The sequence below is a fragment of the Harmonia axyridis genome, chromosome 3 (assembly GCF_914767665.1).
Source record: "Harmonia axyridis chromosome 3, icHarAxyr1.1, whole genome shotgun sequence".
NCBI lineage: Eukaryota > Metazoa > Arthropoda > Insecta > Coleoptera > Coccinellidae > Harmonia > Harmonia axyridis.
Window position 1 is genome coordinate 37,744,291 of NC_059503.1, and position 20,514 is coordinate 37,764,804.

At 34.5% G+C, this 20,514-nt stretch overlaps 1 protein-coding gene across 1 annotated transcript; it reads left to right on the top strand.

Annotated features, from left to right (window-relative positions):
* The first annotated feature begins 2,372 nt into the window (after positions 1–2,372).
* LOC123675295 lies at positions 2,373–11,503 on the top strand. Its single transcript, XM_045610642.1, has 4 exons — positions 2,373–2,639; positions 4,724–4,895; positions 7,859–7,928; positions 9,652–11,503. The coding sequence occupies exons 1-4, from the start codon at positions 2,373–2,375 to the stop codon at positions 9,824–9,826; spliced, it is 684 nt and encodes a 227-aa protein (XP_045466598.1). The 3' UTR covers positions 9,827–11,503.
* Positions 11,504–20,514: the final 9,011 nt, after the last annotated feature.

Consider the following 20,514-nt stretch of genomic DNA (forward strand, 5'->3'; position numbering starts at 1 on the left):
TTGGCAGAGGAATTCAATGAATTTTTCGCTAATGCTGCACCATCGTTAGTTAAAAATCTCCCGATGAAACCACCACATAAAAATAAAAAACAGAAAACCATAAAAAACTTCTTTTTTGTCTTTGACATTACAAATGCAGAGGTGATGTCAGCCTTAAAGAAATTGAAGAACACTAATACATGTGGTTATGATGAAATTCCAGTTAGCTTGTTAAAAAATTGCATCTCTCAGATAGTATCTCCATTAACACATATCTTGAACTGTATTTTTAAGGAAGGAATTTTTCCAGATGCTCTCAAGGTAGCTATTGTGAGACCTCTATTCAAGACCAAATGGAGATTGCACAGACACTAGGGAACGGATACTACGGATACTTATTCTTTCACATTACGCAAGGCACTTTTGTTGCCACGGAACTGACCCAGACGTGTTGAAAAATTCGCAGAATTCATCCCTTATTCTTTTTGCCTCTACTGTAGAATTGCCTCTGGTTTTTCGAAGTTGTACCATATCTTGAATGTCTTGTCTCCATGACCCAGGTTCCATAGCACCAGTCACGATATCGTATCTGTCAATATCCTGAAGTTGCAAATATTTGGCTTTGTTTTTTGAGCACAAGTAGTTGTGCAAATGGCAACATGCTATTACGAATTTTCTAGCTTTCATTGGTTTAAACTTAATGGTATTTTGAATTAAGTTGAATTAAGGAACCCAGCATTATTTAACATTGAATAAATAAGAATTTACTTATTAACTTATTTATTATTATTATTTTATTTATTATATTTATTTATTCATTATATTATTTATTATAATTGCTGTTGTGCTTAAAGCTCGTAAACGTTCGTTCACTGTATTTTAATATTTTGTTACAGCAACCGATTCCTGATGAAGACCTCAACTTGGAAAGTGTAGGGTCCCCTGCTGACGTAGTTACAACATGAACTCTCAAAAGAGCCATCCCTGCACACGGGTAAAAAAGGGAAAGGTGGGCCAGACAGCACTGATCAATTAGTGGGACCAGTGACTGAATATTTTAAGCGACCTGAGAATGAAGAAGATATTCTCGCTAAGGGGTGGGCTATGAAATTGAAAAAAGTTAGCTCCAGACCAACGACGCTTCGCAGAGAAAATCATAAATGACACGCTTTTTGAAGCAGAAATGGGCACCTTGACAAGGGAAGGAGTTCGTTGTGGAATCTACCCTAATTGGTCACCCTCGCCTCCTTTGTCGTCATGTTCTTCAGTAAATAGTTGGCTAAGGTACCCCCAATCAGGGCCGTCAAAGCACAGTCCAGTACAAAGCCCATCATACCAAGGGCAACACCATGAAATGTCTCATGAAGATACTGCTGCTGCGCTTTTCTCCTCATTTACTTCAATGTGAACTTGTGCCCTAGGCCTAGATATTTCCAGTTCAGTACTAATTAACATAACTTGTATTATTTGTAATTTTTTATTTTTTTTTATTTATTTTTAAATTTTGTAATTTTAATAATTATTAAAAATTTACATTTTATCACTCTAGTTAAGTTTGCAAAATGTTTGTAAAATTATGTTTCCTGTTTTTCACCTCGGATGGCGAATTATTTTGCATGTTCAAGAATGTTTAAGTTTTCTATTTTTGTACTTTCCTAGAAAACCCCATGAGGTTATAATCCTTATAGTTACAAATTTCAAGTTCCTATTCCTATATTAGTTCCTAGAAAGTACCTGCGTTTTTATTATTTAGCGTTTTTTTGTTATTTTTCTGTTTACATTTTTAGATTTTTGTTTACATTTTTATATTTTTATGTAGTTCTTAATTTTAAGAAATTTTGTGAAAGAATGTTTTATTTTTAGGTTCCTCATAAAAACTCACCACCAACTTTTTTTTCTTTTTATAGTCCTAAGCGCCATAATTTTTAGCATTTTAGGTACGGCGTTTCGTTGACCTTGAGTTTCACTATGAACTACTGTAGTAAAAAAATGACAAAAACAACCGAACTTCCCACTCTTTCTAAAAGGTTCAAAACGCATGTGATTTGTCAGATTCACCCATTCAAATTTTTGAATTCACCCGACTGCTTATATTCAACTCCTATTCTCTTTGAATATTAAATACCAAGCAAAATTTAACAAAGTATTCAAAATACCTGTTTTTTAAAAACATTAAATATATTTCTTTGAATTAAAACAACAAAGGAACTAAATATTTTATTATTTATAATATATTTGGAATTAGTAAATATGGAAGCCGATCAAGGTAAAATATGTACGAAGCAAGATATCAAGGGATTTCTACGAATTCCATAAGATTCTTCAGATTTCCTAATCCAGTTTATAAGGACCGAGTGATGCAATGAAAATTGGCTTGTAGTGATGACATAATAATGAACAAAGATGCAATGTTGTTATATTCAAATAACAAAATATGCAGTACCCACTTTGATGCCAACCTAGTGACAAATCACTATTTATCGAAAAATGCAATTCCAACATTGAATCTGTTCCAAAAACCAAGAGGAATAGATGTTCAAACCCAAACAGAAGATAAAATGGGAACCGAAGGAAAACGAGTTGCACATATAGAAACTCAAACAACTAAAGAATTATCTCACCAAACACCAAGAAAAAGAAAGTTGAGGCATCTAATTGAGGTAATATAGTTATACATTTGGAGAATATATAGTCAATAAAAAACCTTATTTTTCAGTCAAAGGATAATTAAATTAAAAGAATGAAATTAAAGACATTCAACCTCAAACAGTCTATTCATCTGCCAAAAAAATTTGGAAATATAGCCAAAATAATCAGTGATCTCAATAATAAAAATCTAAAAGGAAGAAGATATACCAAGGAATTTAAACAGCATGCCCTTTCATTATATTATTTCGGGCCTTAAATTTATAAAATAATGGTTGCCATATATAATTTTCCATCAGTATCTACATTGAGAAGAATGACAGAGAATATTCATAAAGGAACTGGTTTAATTGATTTTATATTCAGAAGTCTCAAATGGCGACTAGAAGGTGAAAGTAAAGAAGATAGGATGTGTGCTTTAGTAATGGATGAAGTATCGATCAAAGCAAATTTGCAATATGATACGAAAAATGATGAAATTGTGGGTTTCCACAATATTGGTTAGCATTGAGAGCTGAATTTTTCCATTTGCTGAATACTTGATATATGTATATAGAAAAAGTTTTTACAAAACCTTTTTATTTCAGGCAAAGAAAAAAATATTTCCCAGCAAAAAATGCCTTAGTATTAATGGCAAGAGGAATAAACGATAATTGGAAGCAGCCACTAGGATATTATTTTTTAAATACATCCTGTAGTTCAACAGACCTGAGTGGAATTATTGGAGATTGCATCGACAAAATGGTTGAAATAGGACTTGATGCAAGAGTCCTAGTGTCTGATTTGGGCTCTAACTTTGTTGCATTTTCAAAAAATTTAGGTGTAACTGATAAATGTACTAAATTTGATATGAATGGAAAGGAATTGCTATATTCATTTGACGTCTCACATTTAATGAAGTGCATGAGTTATGTATTATTGAAATATGAAGTGGAATTTGAAGGAAAGATAGCAAGATGGAAACACATCGAAGAATTATATGAATTAGAAAAAGAAAAGGACTTGAAAATGACAAAAATTAATTGATGCACATGTATATCCAAATTACTTCCAGAAGATAAAGGTGAAATATGCTACTCAAGTATTCTGTTCGACAGTAGTTGCAGGTGAAATATTATTGAATAGCAAACAATACAATACACATTTGATTGTGAATAATATTTTCTTTTTATTTTCAAGCTATATCTACTTACATAGCAAACGGTCAAATGAATGCATCAGCAGCAAGCACAGCATCTTTCCTGGAGAAATTTGATCAAGTCTTTGATATATTAAATTCTAGTTCAACAACCACAATTAACCAGTTTAAGCAACCTTACAATGGAACTGGATATCAGGAAAAATTCCTTAGGACAATGTTGGATGGTTTAAAAATATGAAAGTTTTCTCAAAAACAAACACAGGTAAGAAAAATATAACAGGAACATTTAAATCCATAACTTGTTTTCAGATTACAATTAAAAGTGTTATGTGTCTTTGGGAAAACTTGAAAAGCAGAGGGACTTCATCAAATCAGGACAAGGCGATTAAACCAAGATTGCCTTGAAAATTTCTTCGGTAAGATAAGGCAGCAAGGAGGCAGTTCAATAAATCCAACACCAATTCAGTTTATGCATGCATTCAAAAAATTTTCTTGTATGGATTTACTGGATTGTGCAGACACATTTAATTGTGCTGCTGATTTTGACAAACTCCTGATGGGCCTGATAAAAGTAGTACCAGAGCCACTGGAGCCGAAAATTATGCTTCCTAAGAAAAACATCTATAAGGTATACAGCCCTTGACAGATGGTTGATGCAACCATTAGGGCTGCATTTTTATACATTTTTTGTTATTTCCCGAATTGCTTTTATTTTCATAGGGTTTTTTCAGAATTATATTTTTGTTCTAACAATCAACAAACATTTTAATTGAATCAATGAATGGGGGGTATATTATTTCGTCAGAAAATCATTTTCTTTTTCAGATTTATGTACCTCTTAAATTGATTCAATATTTTTTCGTTGATTTATTTTTTAAGCATGTTCTAAATATGCCTGGTGAGTGAATCATTGTATTGTTGTTATTCTTGTTTAGTTATTTATTTATTGATTTCTAGATAACAAATGCAGATTTCAGAAGGAATGATTTACCTTCAAAAAATGTTGAGCATTACATCAGTGGGTACCTCCTGCGAAAATGCCTGAAGAAGCATTCCTGCTTGATTTGTGAAGAATATTCAAGATCAAATCAAATATTGGATTCTACCAACTTGTTTAGCCACTTTAAAGGTACTTCTTCTGAATATTTTTTTCGTTAATAAGATTTATATATATTTAGGGGCAGGCGCGGATCCACGGGGGGGGAACTGGGGGAACGTTCCCCCCCCAAATGGCCCGGGCACCTCTTAAAATTTGCCGGCCCGTCTAGAATTTGACATACTAAGGCTCAAATAATTACAAGATCAAGCAAAAATGTAATTTGACGCAATTTCTGAAACAAAGATGTTGAAAGTACGGATACGGAATGGAAATGCAATAAGGTTAGAAATAATATGAATATGGACCAATATATAGGTTCAAACGTTCCGCAATAAACACGTACACGTTCAAAGATGCCGCAATTGGGTCATAAATATTACTGTCGCGCGTCGGCATGTGATTCTCTGCTTACCCCGATTTCCAAGAGTTTTTTTGCGCTTCATAAATCTTGTCGGTATCTCTTTGACAAACCATCTATTTTTGTGTGAAGTGTGGCTTCTTTGATGGGTATAGATCTTCAGGCGTTATCTCTGATATTTCAGCAATTGTTTTTAATTTCAATTCACCAATCAGAATTATGAACCCCAAGAAGAGGGAAAGGGAAAAATATATGAATACCTACTACGAGTGTAGACGACCAGAATAAGCAGTTGTTTTCTATTTATTAATTTGTATATTGTGAAATTTTTTTGTGACCCCAAAATATAATTGTTGTATTGTACTAGGAAAAATTTAGTCTCAACAAGGCTTTGATGTTCTTATTTTTGTTCACCTGCCCAATATGAATATAAACCTCTGTTTGTATAATGGTAAAGATAAAAATATTTCATTGGTATTCAACTAATGTTAAATGAATGTAATTCTACCAATGCAACAATTTTTGACATGGTGCTGTAGTAACATCTGGAATCGAACAAATTTTTATTAAAATCATACCTCAAACTTTGGCTTTTTGCATTTCAAATCACGTTGAATCTAAATCTGCAATAAAAAATTAGTTTATCCGCCTTACGCTAGCCTTTTAGTTCGTCGAGAGAGGAGGGGGCGAGTGTGATTTTCCCCGGGGCCATGATTATTGGTAGCCTGTAATTTTCAGAATTCCATCAACAAAACAATTCCTGAGTGATTTTTTTTTACTTATCACATGAAACATAACAAGACGTTGAATATTTATTTTATATCGGGTCGAGGCCCTCCGCCTACCCTTAACATTATCTATTCCTCTTATTCGGGTGTAATGATGTTTTGAGTTACCTACTCAATACGAGGTTTACCTACGATGCAGTCTTTTGGAACGGATGGCAATAAAAAAAGACAATTATGAAAGAATAATAACACGTGCATGCGAAATATTTCCTCTTTGTTAGTACTTTGGAAAAAAGGACCTGAAATATGATCTTCAATAAAAGCAGGCCTACTTGCCAATATATTTCCTATTTTGTTCATCATGAGAAATATTTAGCTTTGTTGAATAATCATAGGAATGGATTGCTAAAATTGGAGGTATAAAGGAATATGAGAGATTCCTTGGATAATAAGAAAGGCCAATAAATATGGGCCCGTTAACGCTTTGTTTTCGAGATACAGAGTGTTTCTTGTAAGTCTTGTAATCTATTTTTTTGTGATGATTATACCAGTTTATCAAATCTTTCTTCATCTTCGCTACAGATGCGGTAAATAAGTATCAAAAATTATAATAAAATTTATTCATCATAGCTTATTAACTGGATCTTCGTTATAAGTTGGCTTTTTCTGAGTATTAGGTACTAGAGAATAGTTTGAAATTTTTTTCTAGAAATCAGTAGCAGATAGGACAGAACTACAAGAATCCAAAAAGTGTAGTACTCGATCAAAGTTTCTTTTAACATTTTTCTAAACTACCTGTAGTCTTCCAAAAAAAGTTCTGGAGGAAAAGAGCGGGCACTGTTCCAGAAAAACTATCACCCTGTAGATTTGTATTCAAAATTAGTATACTCGTATCACATGATGAAAACTTTAAATTAGAATATCTATGCCAAATTCAAGTTAAATATCTTGTAAAGCACAGGTGCTATGAGAAAAAACTTGAAAAAATCAAACTCCAAATCTGGAAAACAAAGAGTGAACCTAGTGTCATTTCAAGTGGTCCATTTTGAAGTAAAAGCTTGTATCTTTCTATGATTAAATGACATAATCTACTGAACACAAGTGACATAGAAAATGTCAAAAAACTAATACACTTTGTTACTTTATACACTGTGTCCGTAAAGTATGGAACAAATTCATTTTTAGCTAAACAGACCATTTTAAGAAATAATCGTGAAACACGTCGATTTTTTAATTTAATTTACCGTATTTTAAAATGATAATCTAATATACAAGGTGAATCACTTTCGAGTAATGACGTCACTGTCATTTTTTTTAAATGGAACACCCCCATTTCGTCTCAATTTTCCGATTACTTTATCTGAGCTGATTCCAAAAATGTATCACATGTTACTTCCAATTGGTCCTGTACCAATTGAAATCAATATGTGATACAGTTTTGGAATACAAAACTATGTATTTTTGTCCATCCTGTACCAATTGGAATCAAAATGTGATACATTTTTGGAATCAGCCCAGCTAGAGTAATCGGAAAATTGAGACAAAATGGGGGTGTTCCATTTGAAAAAAATGACGGTGACGTCATTACTCGAAAGTAATTAACCCTGTATATTAGATTATTATTTCAAAATACAGTAAATTAAAATAAAAAATCGACTTGTTTCACGATTATTTCTTAAAATGGTCTGTTTAGCTAAAAATGAATTTGTTCCATACTTTACGGACACAGTGTATAATTTGAAAATACAAGTAAATGTATGGGGACATTTTTTATTCTATTCATTTCATCTTCAATACATTTTTTGAAAACCCATATTAATAAACGGCAAAAAAATGACGTCCCAAAATGGCGGAAGTATCGAAAAGTTCCCCCCCCAAAAGTGGATCCTGGATCCGCGCCTGTTTAGGGGATGCTATTAAATATGGAAGAGGAGGAGGAAACTATGGAAAATTGCTGTCACCAGAAGATTCTTTTGTGTAATATTTTTCATTGATGGAGAAAACATTGATAGAAAATACAGCATCAGTAGCATTAGGAAGACCAGCTGAGCAGTTATTTGAAAAATTGGGAATTATACCTTTTGAACTGTTACGTGCTCAAATTTGTTTTGGAATTTTCCGTAATTTATAGGTTAATGTTATTGTTTATGTTTCGTTCTGCGTACATTAGCGCTACCGGTGACAACTGTCGATCACAATTATTCGAGTGGAAAAAATTGACGGGCCAGGGACTCTGTCATTATGGAAAATTTTGGTTAGGAGCTGATGGTATCATTTGCGATTTCTCGAATTCTTGACTCAGAGTCATCCATTGTGGGATTTATTTCGATTATCGTATTTTGTGCATTATTCACAATCCAAGCCTTTTTTCGTTTTGGAGTAACTGGTATTTTCCGTATTTTTTTCGAAGGAAACTTATTTGAATATTCTACTGCTCTAATTGCATGTGGTGATCTTTGGAATTTTCGTCAATCAGGTATGTTTCGTAGTATATAGTATATAGTAGTTCTGCAATGCCTCTCACCATCTGATATTTCCTGTTCGATAGTTATACTGGGTTGCATTTGGTGAAATTTGGTTGGAATTCACTGAAAAATTCCACGCAGTGGAAAAGAAGTCTAATTGACTGCCCCCGAACAACTGGGTATGTATTGAAAAGTTCCTCGTTCTTTCTATTGTTTGATATTGGTCAATTTTTACTCTACGTGATAAAGATTAAACCCTTTAACTTTGTCGAAATCTCATTTACACTCCTTATCTACAGGGTGTTAGTAGAACGTCATTGTGTCATAACGTCTTAGTGGAGCACCACGTTTCTGCGTAGTCCTGTGAGATTTTCGCTGAGTTATCTACAACTCTGGAGATCGATTTCAAGGGACAGCCAACTTGGAATCGAGGAGATTGGGGAAGTATAGAGGAGTAGTTCCTGAGAGGAGAATCATCAAGTTGCGGACTATTGAGGATTTTAACGCAAGTTCTGGACTGTTGAAATATCTGTTTTTACTGATATACTATTTGTGAAGAACTTTATTACCACGCAGGTTCGAACTGCGAAGAGTTTCAGTTTTATGAAGATAAGATTATTTCGTTACCTTTTTCGATATACCATTTACAATTTAGGTTATTTTCATATTTCATATTTACAAGTAAGGTTATTTTTCATGCAAATAGAGAAAGTTATCATTAGTAGGATTACAATCCTCATTGTCTGACGACATATCGCCTATATATACCAACAATTATTTCATTTGTAAGGTACAGATTGAACGTATTTTTTTTTTTAAAGAATAATTCCGCATAAATTGTTACCATACTACGCGCATGCGCCTGAGCTCAAGCGACGCGACGCGGTTGATATTTGATTTCCTCAATTTCATTTCCACTTTCTCACTGTTGTGTATCAGTGACCCCCTCCTTATCGTTCAATTGCGACCAATTTGCTTTTATTTCTTGTCAACGCCAATTGGCAGCTGTATCTTGGGCTACCTGTATAAACCTTTCTATCATTACACTCTTTTGGTAAATTTTAGAGTTGTTTGTTCTGACTAGAGGGTATTTTCGGGAAGAAATTTACCTGGCGCCCATTTTATCAACTATTATATCTTACCATCTTGAAGAATCCCCCCCGTCTCCACTGAGGCAAGCCGCGGATACCTAAGTAGGTAGTTCAGGTAAAACCCTTAATTTTGAGGTAACAAAATTTGGAGGTTACACGCCCTTGTCCTGAATTTCCTCAGTTATATTTGATACATTTATTTATAAGAATGAGAATTTATTACATCACAAAATATGCAAATAGAAATTTCCAGTCTGCTGAGAGTAACAAAAGAAAAAATAATAAATCAAGAAAGTTGCAGATATTGAATCATAAATGATGACAGGAACAGTTTGTTTTAGAACGGCTTCCGGAAGGAAAATGATGAAGATGAGAGTGACATTCATGCCTTGCGCAAATGCGGCTGGAACTCATAAACTTCAATTGCTTGTTGTCGGAAAATCAAAAAACCCACGGGCATTTAAATCAACACATCTTCCTGTTTGTTATCGGGCACAAAAAAATGCTTGGGTTACGAAAGACTTGTTTCTTGAGTGGTTTAAAACGGAATTCGTTCCCGCGGTCCGCCGTCATCTTTTGTCTGTTAATTTGCCTCCTCAGGCACTGTTATTGTTGGATAATTGTCCTGGGCATCCATCAGCAGATGAACTTGTCTCTGAAGACGGCCACATTTTTGCAATGTTCCAGCCATCTAACACCACGGCGTGTATACAACCAATGGATCAGAACGTTATACAAAATGTGAAGTTAAATTACCGCAAACCACTTTTGGTTAACTTTCTTGCATTATGTTCTGAAAACCTCATGGACTCATTAAAATCGATAACTTTAAAGGATACAGTTTTTCTTTTGGCTAATTGCTGGGCCAATGTTAAGACATCGCTAATTAACAAATCATGGAAGAATTTGCACCCTGAATTTCTCACTGATAATGACGAACCAAAAGATGATGTTCCTTTAGCCCAGCTTTTTAACAGGTTGAGGGGACCCAATGATCCTCAAATAGGTGAGGCAGAAGCTCAAGAATGAGCTGCTGGTGGTGCCGAAAGCGAGTTACATTCGTACGCGTACGAATACTCCTCGTTAGATTTTATCAACCACCAGTATATCAAAATTCAATATTTAAGAAATAAAATATACCTAGTATCTTTTAAAATTATCGCACAGACAGCATACTTACATATCTTCTTACATTCTACTTCTAACAGAATGAGATATTTTTATTAAGTCAACCTTATACTTTCCTATAATTAATATTTTATTGCAGAATCATGGTGCGAAAATATAAAAAAAGGGTACGCGTACTCAAGAAGTGGATGAAGAGTCTATGAAGTTACCAATTGATGATATAATTCAAGAAAGTTGGAAAGCAGAGTCAAGAAATTTAAAGATGGCTCTAACGCCGATGTACCCTTACGAACTTTCCATTCAAAGTTCATGAGTCTACAAGTCTTCTCCATGGAAGAAGAGGCACGCTTAAATGACTATATTACTCATTGCTGCAAAATGCATTATGGGCTAACGAAAGTACAAATTCGGAAACTTGCCTACGAATACGCGAAAGCGTTGAATTTAAAATATCCAGCGTAGTGGGACGAAAATCAAATGGCTGGCTTAGAGTGGATGCGTAAATACAGGGAACGAAACGCCAACCTCAGTCTGCGAAAGCCAGAAAACACTAGCGCTGCTCGATCATTCGCGTTCAATAAGAATGCAGTCCAAGAGTTCTATAAAAATTTTGCTGATGTATCACAGCGACATAATTTTGCTGCCGACAGGATATTCAACTTTGACGAGTCCGGCGTGTCTACTGTTTTAAAAACTTTAAAAAGTTTTGGCTCCTAAATCACAGAAACAAGTGGGACAAATCGTGTCAGCGGAAAGAGGCGAATTGATAACATTTGGTGGTATTATTGCTGCAAGTGGAAATACTATCCCTCCGCTTTTTGTATTTCCACGGGTGCACTTTCTTGAAGGTGCGCCCGAAGGAAGCCTCGGAGCTGCTAATAGAAGTGGGTGGATAAATGCGGGCATATTTGTTTCATTATTAAAACACATTCAGGCACACACACTGAGCTCTAACGAGCATCCGATTTTACTGCTATGTGATAATCACGAAATCCACATCAGCTTAGAGGCTATAACATTTGCATTATTGTTGTGTCTTTTCCGCCGCACACTAGTCATCGATTGCAACCCTTAGACGTTGGAGTATTCGGCGCATTCAAGGAAAAGTTGAAAATAGCGTTCCTTAATTGGCATATGTCGAATCCAGGCAAAACGATCAACATTCATATTATTCCTAAATTGGTGAAAATATTTCTACAATTCTTCAACCGCCAAAAATATCACAAGTGGATTTGAAAAGCCAGGTATATGGCCATTCAATGTATGCTTCAAATAATTCGGTAAATGTGCCATCTAATCCAGAAACAAGTACTGTCGCTCAAGAACCACAACCCTCCACCAGCGTGCCATCGACTGATATGAATGAGTCAGATATTCGTGAGCAGTCGCCTTCTTTGCTCCAAAATCCGTAAGACATTGTTTCCGGAACTGGCGAACCTATCCATTCCACTTGTGCCGCTGAGGCACAACCTGAACTCAGTTCTTATCTTCCCATAACACCAGAAGTCATAAGACCTTATCCTACAGCTGCTAGAACCAGAAAAACCTAATAAAATAAAGAAAGAAAACCGGCAAATCCCGTATATATACACCTGAAAAAACTGAACTAGAAGAGAGACCTAGACAGAAAGAATTGAAAAAAAATAGAACAGGAAAGGAAAGCCACAGCTAAAGCTGTGAAACGTAGTTGGAAGGAACTTAATTCAAGACAAAATAAAAAGAAAGCTAAGAAATTGAAAGCGATGAAGATTCAGAGGAATCTGAAGGATCGCAATTTAGCTAGATGGCTGTAAGTGGTAGTCGAAATAAATATATCATAGATGTCATACAATTAGTTTAGGTACTTATTTGTGAACATAACGCTATTGACATGTTAGTCGATTTGTATCTGCATCATAAAGTTGATTTGCTTGTGAACAGCTGCTTGCAAGGCAAAAACGGAAGGGATTTCTGCATCGGATTGGGACTGGAGGCGATAAAAGGGTTCATTACGATAATCCCAAGCGCATAAAAGCATGGGGATATCCCGGCCATGCTTCAATGTCGACGGCCAAACCGAATATTCTCGGTTCTAAGGTCATTCTCAGTATTTTGTGGGACCAGCTTGGCTTAGTGTATTATGAGTTGTTAAAACCGACTGAAACGATCACAGGCCATCGTTATCGAACACAATTAATGCGTTTGTGCCGAGCATTGAAAGACAAATTCCCGCAATACAACGAAAGATAAGATGAATTGATTTTACTGCATGACAATGCTAGACCCCATGTTACGAAAGCAGTCAAGATATACTTGGAAACGTTGAAATGGAAATTCCTACCCCACCCGACGTATTCTTCAGACGTTGTTCTCTCGGACTTTCACTTGTTTCGATCAATAGCACACGGCCTGGCTGACAAGCATTTCCGTTCTTATGAAGAAGTAAAAACTTGGATCGATTAGTGGATCGCTTCAAAAGATGACCAGTTTTATCTACGCGGGATTCGAACATTGCCCGAAAAATGGGATAAAGTAGTGACCAGCGATGGGCAATACTTTGAATTATAAATGTATAACCAGTTTTTTACAATAAAGCCTCGAATTTCGCAAAAAAAGTTGTACCCTTTTGTATTTGTTGTATTATAATATTATTTACTTATCAGGGTTCCAACCATTCAGATAGAAATTTAAAAAAAAAATTAAATAGTCAATCGATTGTTCAATATGAAAAAAAAGACAATTGGCAACTACAACACAAAATCTAATTTGGTCTTTGAACCCTTTGAAAACGTTGTAATCACAGCGTCCTCGTCAACATCAATGTCCCTATGAATGCTCAGGAGGACTAAACTGAATCTGATGTAAATCTCGGAAAAACCAGATAGAAAAAATCCCAGGAATATTTGCACAAATAACAACAAAGGGTAAACACATCATCAAACATTCAAACGAGCCGACAGTTGAGTATCATGCTCGAAACTAAGAATTTTGGAAAAACAATAATTATGAATTGAAAGCTTATGCAAAATCTCTTTATATATTTGGAGTTTTTTCTTATATTTGTATATTTTGAATGCAATTAGGAAACAGGATGATCTCCTTTCAACTCTTTCAAGATAAACACATTATGTGGAATACATCCTGATATCACGAGGAGACAAATTAGATCTAGTCTGACCGTCTCCAATAATTTCAATCGACGAAATTGTTCTTTTCTTTTCACAAAACACATTCAAAAATTCTTCGATATCAGCTCCGTTAGCTCCGTCATCGTTCGGCAAAACAAGCGTCCCTCTTGCTCCGTGGTCACATGATGTATCAACCGTTCGCACCGCATGCTCCACACCGGTGTGGATTTGCCGAACACAGTAACTGTAAGACTTGTTTCACACGTATTCGGTCAGTGCATATTCGATTCGTTTTCGGTAGCCGCCGGAAAAGTGTGAAACGGTGTGTGTTCGGTACCTAATAGATAACTGATAGAACCTAAAGCCCCCTCGACACGAATGGGTTTCGTTCGGTTTCCATTCGGGTCCAGAGTTCACAAAAGCAATTAGTCGTTTACACACATACGGTTTAGTTTCGGTTCGGTCACGTTCTCGGCAGAGGAAAATATTATTTTATTTTCATTTTCTCATTTTGAATTTTCTAATTTACATTTGGCAATGTCTGATTCACTTGACATTGTTATTGAGCGGCTGATTACATCAGTCCAATCACCTGTGATGCAGTGGGACAAAACGAGTGAAAAGTATTAAGATAAATTTGAATACAGACCTTTAACTTCAAATGTAATTCATCAAATTTTTGTTTTAGGAATATTCACTATAACTATAGAATAAACGAACTGAAAAGAGGCAGAATGAATAATCTATCTACCTTTCAAATACCCATGGCTTATGTTGCATCATAAGTGATCGTAATATCAAATCTAGGTGTAACATCTTTGAGAAATCAGGTTCTAAGATTTCCAAGGTTTATCAATACTTTTTTCAGTTGAGCAGCAAATTATTCTTCTATTCCATAATTTGTTAAGAAATACAATATATGATCAACAATTATATAGGGTGTATATATTTAGAAAACATGGAAGTACACCTTTTGAAATTTAAAAATTTGGTTGATAGTAGGTTATTTTTCATAATTTATAAAATAATACAATATATAGGTTGCATAGATTTAGAATACCAAATAGTGATTTCTTGAGAAAGCCCCCTATTGAATAGAAGGTATTCTTCATAATTTATAAAGGAGTGCAATATACAATTAATGAATGCAACAATTCGAAGGACCAATTGGACATTCCTGAAGAACTAAGTCGTTTTTAGAATCTGAAAATTGTATTTTACATACTCTTCCGTTGTATATTTCAAGGTCAAAAATGTTTTACGTTTCAGTATATTTTTTTCTTCGTTTATTGAACCTGATGAAATTCGTGTTTGATCCGTTGAATAAAGTATACGATTCAACGGGTCACTGTGCTCTCCTAAACTTATATTTAATTAGAACTGAGAAACATTACATAAACGTAGAAAATTACAACCCAAAGCTTCGAGCAACAATATTCTACGTTTCAGTAACTTTTTTCTCTTCGTTTATTGAACCTCATGAAATTCGTGTTTGATACGTTGAATAAAGTATACGATTCAACGGGTCACTGTGCTCTCCTCAACGGATTTTTAATTAGAATTGAGAAACATCATAAAAATGTTGAATATGACAAGCCAAAGCTTCGAGCAACATACATTCTACGTTTCAGTAACTTTTTTTCTTCGTTTATTGAGCCTCATGAAATTCGTGTTTGATCCGTTGAATAAAGTATACGATTCAACGGGTCACTGTGCTTTCCTCAACGTATATTTAATAATAACTGAGAGACATTACATAAATGTTGAATATGACAACCCAAAGCTTCGAGCAACATATATTCTACGTTTCAGTAACTTTTTTTTTCTTCGTTTATTGAACCTCATGAAATTCGTGTTCGATCCGTTGAATAAAGTATACGATTCAACGGGTCACCGTGCTCTCCTCAACGTATATTTGATTAGAACTGAGAAACATTACATAAATGTTGAATATGACAACCCAAAGCTTCGAGCAACATATATTCTACGTTTCAGTAACTTTTTTTTTCTTCGTTTATTGAACCTCATGAAATTCGTGTTTGATCCGTTAAATAAAGTATACGATTCAACGGGTCACTGTGCTTTCCTCAACGTATATTTAATAATAACTGAGAGACATTACATAAATGTTGAATATGACAACCCAAAGCTTCGAGCAACATATATTCTACGTTTCAGCAACTTTTTTTTTCTTCGTTTATTGAACCTCATGAAATTCGTGTTCGATCCGTTGAATAAAGTGTACGATTCAACGGGTCACAGTGCTCTCCTCAACGTATATTTGATTAGAACTGAGAAACATTACATAAATGTTGAATATGACAACCCAAAGCTTCGAGCAACATTTATTCTACGTTTCAGTAACTTTTTTTTCTTCGTTTATTGAACCTCATGAAATTCGTGTTTGATCCGTTGAATAAAGTATACGATTCAACGGGTCACTGTGCTTTCCTCAACGTATATTTAATAATAACTGAGAGACATTACATAAATGTTGAATATGACAACCCAAAGCTTCGAGCAACATATATTCTACGTTTCAGCAACTTTTTTTTTCTTCGTTTATTGAACCTCATGAAATTCGTGTTCGATCCGTTGAATAAAGTATACGATTCAACGGGTACCTGTGCTCTCCTAAACGTATATTTAATTAGAACTGAGAAACATTACATAAACGTAGAAAATTACAACCCAAAGCTTCGAGCAACAATATTCTACGTTTCAGTAACTTTTTTTTCTTCGTTTATTGAACCTCATGAAATTCGTGTTTGATCCGTTGAATAAAGTATACGATTCAACGGGTCACTGTGCATTCCTCAACGTATATTTAATAATAACTGAGAGACATTACATAAATGTTGAATATGACAACTCAAAGCTTCGAGCAACATATATTCTACTTTTCAGCAACTTTTTTTTTCTTCGTTTATTGAACCTCATGAAATTCGTGTTCGATCCGTTGAATAAAGTATACGATTCAACGGGTCACTGTGCTCTCCTAAACGTATATTTAATTAGAACTGAGAAATATTACATAAACGTAGAAAATTACAACCCAAAGCTTCGAGCAACAATATTCTACGTTTCAGTAACTTTTTTTTCTTCGTTTATTGAACCTCATGAAATTCGTGTTCGATCCGTTGAATAAAGTATACGATTCAACGGGTCACTGTGCTCTTCTAAACGTATATTTAATTAGAACTGAGAAACATTACATAAACGTAGAAAATTACGACCCAAAGCTTCGAGCAACAATATTCTACGTTTCAGTAACTTTTTTTCTTCGTTTATTGAACCTCATGAAATTCGTGTTCGATCCGTTGAATAAAGTATACGATTCAACGAGTCACAGTGCTCTCCTCAACGTATATTTGATTAGAACTGAGAAACATTACATAAATGTTGAATATGACAACCCAAAAGCTTCGAGCAACATATATTCTACGTTTCAGTAACTTTTTTTTTCTTCGTTTATTGAACCTCATGAAATTCGTGTTTGATCCGTTGAATAAAGTATACGATTCAACAAGTCACTGTGCTTTCCTCAACGTATATTTAATAATAACTAAGAGACATTACATAAATGTTGAATATGACAACCCAAAGCTTCGAGCAACATATATTCTACGTTTCAGTAACTTTTTTTTTCCTCGTTTATTGAACCTCATGAAATTCGTGTTTGATCCGTTGAATAAAGTATACGATTCAACGGGTCACTGTGCTTTCCTCAACCTATATTTAATAATAACTGAGAGACATTACATAAATGTTGAATATGACAACCCAAAGCTTCGAGCAACATATATTTTACGTTTCAGCAACTTTTTTTTTCTTCGTTTATTGAACCTCATGAAATTCGTGTTCGATCCGTTGAATAAAGTATACGATTCAACGGGTCACTGTGCTCTCCTCAACGGATATTTGATTAGAACGGAGAAACATTACATGAATGTTGATTATGAATAAATGTTGAATATGACAACCCAAAGCTTCGAGCAACATATATTCTACGTTTCAGTAACTTTTTTTTCTTCGTTTATTGAACCTCATGAAATTCGTGTTTGATCCGTTGAATAAAGTATACGATTCAACGGGTCACTGTGCTCTCCTCAACGTATATTTAATTAGAACTGAAAAACATTACATGAATGTTGAATATGAACCCTAAGCTTCGAGCAACATATATTCTACGTTTCAGTAACTTTTTTTTTCTTCGTTTATTGAACCTCATGAAATTCGTGTTTGATCCGTTGGATAAAGTATACGATTCAACGGGTCACTGTGCTCTCCTCAACGTATATTTGAGTAAAACTGAAAAACGTTACATGAATGTTGAATATGAACCCTAAGCTTCGAGCAACATATATTCTACGTTTCAGTATTTTTTTTTCTTCGTTTATAGAACCTCATGAAATTCGTGTTTGATCCGTTGAATAAAGTATACGATTCAACGGGTCACTGTACTCTCCTCAACGTATATTTAATTAGAACTGAAAAACATTACATGAATGTTGAATATGAACCCTAAGCTTCGAGCAACATATATTCTACGTTTCAGTAACTTTTTTTTTCTTCGTTTATTGAACCTCATGAAATTCGTGTTTGATCCGTTGAATAAAGTATACGATTCAACAAGTCACTGTGCTTTCCTCAACGTATATTTGATTAGAACTGGGAAACATTACATAAACGTTGAAAATGACAACCCAAAGCTTCGAGCAACATATATTCTACGTTTCAGTTTTTTTTTCTTCGTTTATAGAACCTCATGAAATTCGTGTTCGATCCGTTGAATAAAGTATACGATTCAACGGGTCACAGTGCTCTCCTCAACGTATATTTGATTAGAACTGAGAAACATTACATAAATGTTGAATATGACAACCCAAAAGCTTCGAGCAACATATATTCTACGATTCAGTAACTTTTTTTTTCTTCGTTTATTGAACCTCATGAAATTCGTGTTTGATCCGTTGAATAAAGTATACGATTCAACAAGTCACTGTGCTTTCCTCAACGTATATTTAATAATAACTAAGAGACATTACATAAATGTTGAATATGACAACCCAAAGCTTCGAGCAACATATATTCTACGTTTCAGCAACTTTTTTTTTCTTCGTTTATTGAACCTCATGAAATTCGTGTTCGATCCGTTGAATAAAGTATACGATTCAACGGGTCACTGTGTTCTCCTCAACGGATATTTGATTAGAACGGAGAAACATTACATAAATGTTGAATATGACAACCCAAAGCTTCGAGCAACATATATTCTACGTTTCAGCAACTTTTTTTTTCTTCGTTTATTGAACCTCATGAAATTCGTGTTCGATCCGTTGAATAAAGTATACGATTCAACGGGTCACTGTGCTCTCCTCGACGTATATTCAATAAGAACTGAGAGACATTACATGAATGTTGATTATGACAACCCAAAGCTTCGAGCAACATATATTCTACGTTTCAGTAAATATTTTTTTCTTCGTTCATTGAACCTCATGAAATTCGTGTTTGATCCGTTGAAAAAAGTATACGATTCAACGGGTCACTGTGCTCTCCTCAGCGAATATTCAATAAGAACTGAGAGACATTGCATGAATGTTGAATATGACAACCCAAAGCTTCGAGCAACATATATTCTACGTTTCAGCAATTTTTTTTTCTTTGTTTATCGAACCTCATGAAATTCGTGTTTGATCCGTTGAATAAAGTATACGATTCAACGGGTCACTGTGCTCTCATCAACGTATATTCAATAAGAACTGAGAGACATTACATGAATGTTGATTATGAATAAATGTTGAATATGACAACCCAAAGCTTCGAGCAACATATATTCTACGTTTCAGTAACTTTTTCTCTTCGTTTATTGAACCTCATGAAATTCGTGTTTGATCCGTTGAATAAAGTATACGATTCAACGGGCCACTATGCTCTCCTAAACGTATATTTGATTAGAACTGAGAAACATTACATAAATGTTGAATATGACAACCCGAAGCTTCGAGCAACATATATTCTACGTTTCAGTAACTTTTTTTTTCTTCGTTTATTGAACCTCATGAAATTCGTGTTCGATCCGTTGAATAAAGTATACGATTCAACAGGTCACTGTGCTCTCCTCAACTTATATTTAATTAGAATTGAGAAACATTACATAAACGTTGAAAATGACAACCCAAAGCTTCGAGCAACATATATTCTACGCAACAGTAACTTTTTTTTCTTCGTTTATTGAACCTCATGAAATTCGTGTTTGATCCGTTGGATAAAGTATACGATTCAACGGGTCACTGTGCTCTCCTCAACGTATATTTGATTAGAACTGAAAAACATTACATGAATGTTGAATATGAACCCTAAGCTTCGAGCAACATATATTCTACGTTTCAGTATTTTTTTTTCTTCGTTTATAGAACCTCATGAAATTCGTGTTTGATCCGTTGAATAAAGTATACGATTCAACGGGTCACTGTGCTCTCCTCAACGTATATTTAATTAGAACTGAAAAACATTACATGAATGTTGAATATGAACCCTAAGCTTCGAGCAACATATATTCTACGTTTCAGTAACTTTTTTTTCTTCGTTTATTGAACCTCATGAAATTCGTGTTTGATCCGTTGAATAAAGTATACGATTCAACGGATCACTATGCTCTCCTCAACGTATATTTAATTAGAACTGAAAAACATTACATGAATGTTGAATATGAACCCTAAGCTTCGAGCAACATATATTCTACGTTTCAGTAACTTTTTTTTTCTTC

Bases quoted from the DNA above. Each gene is read 5' to 3' on its own strand.
- LOC123675295 (XM_045610642.1), top strand. From the start codon at position 2,373: ATGAACAAAGATGCAATGTTGTTATATTCAAATAACAAAATATGCAGT. The intron at 2,640-4,723 runs GTAATATAGTTA...ATTGATTTCTAG, and splicing joins AGTTGAGGCATCTAATTGAG to ATAACAAATGCAGATTTCAG. The intron at 4,896-7,858 runs GTACTTCTTCTG...GCGCCTGTTTAG, and splicing joins CTTGTTTAGCCACTTTAAAG to GGGATGCTATTAAATATGGA.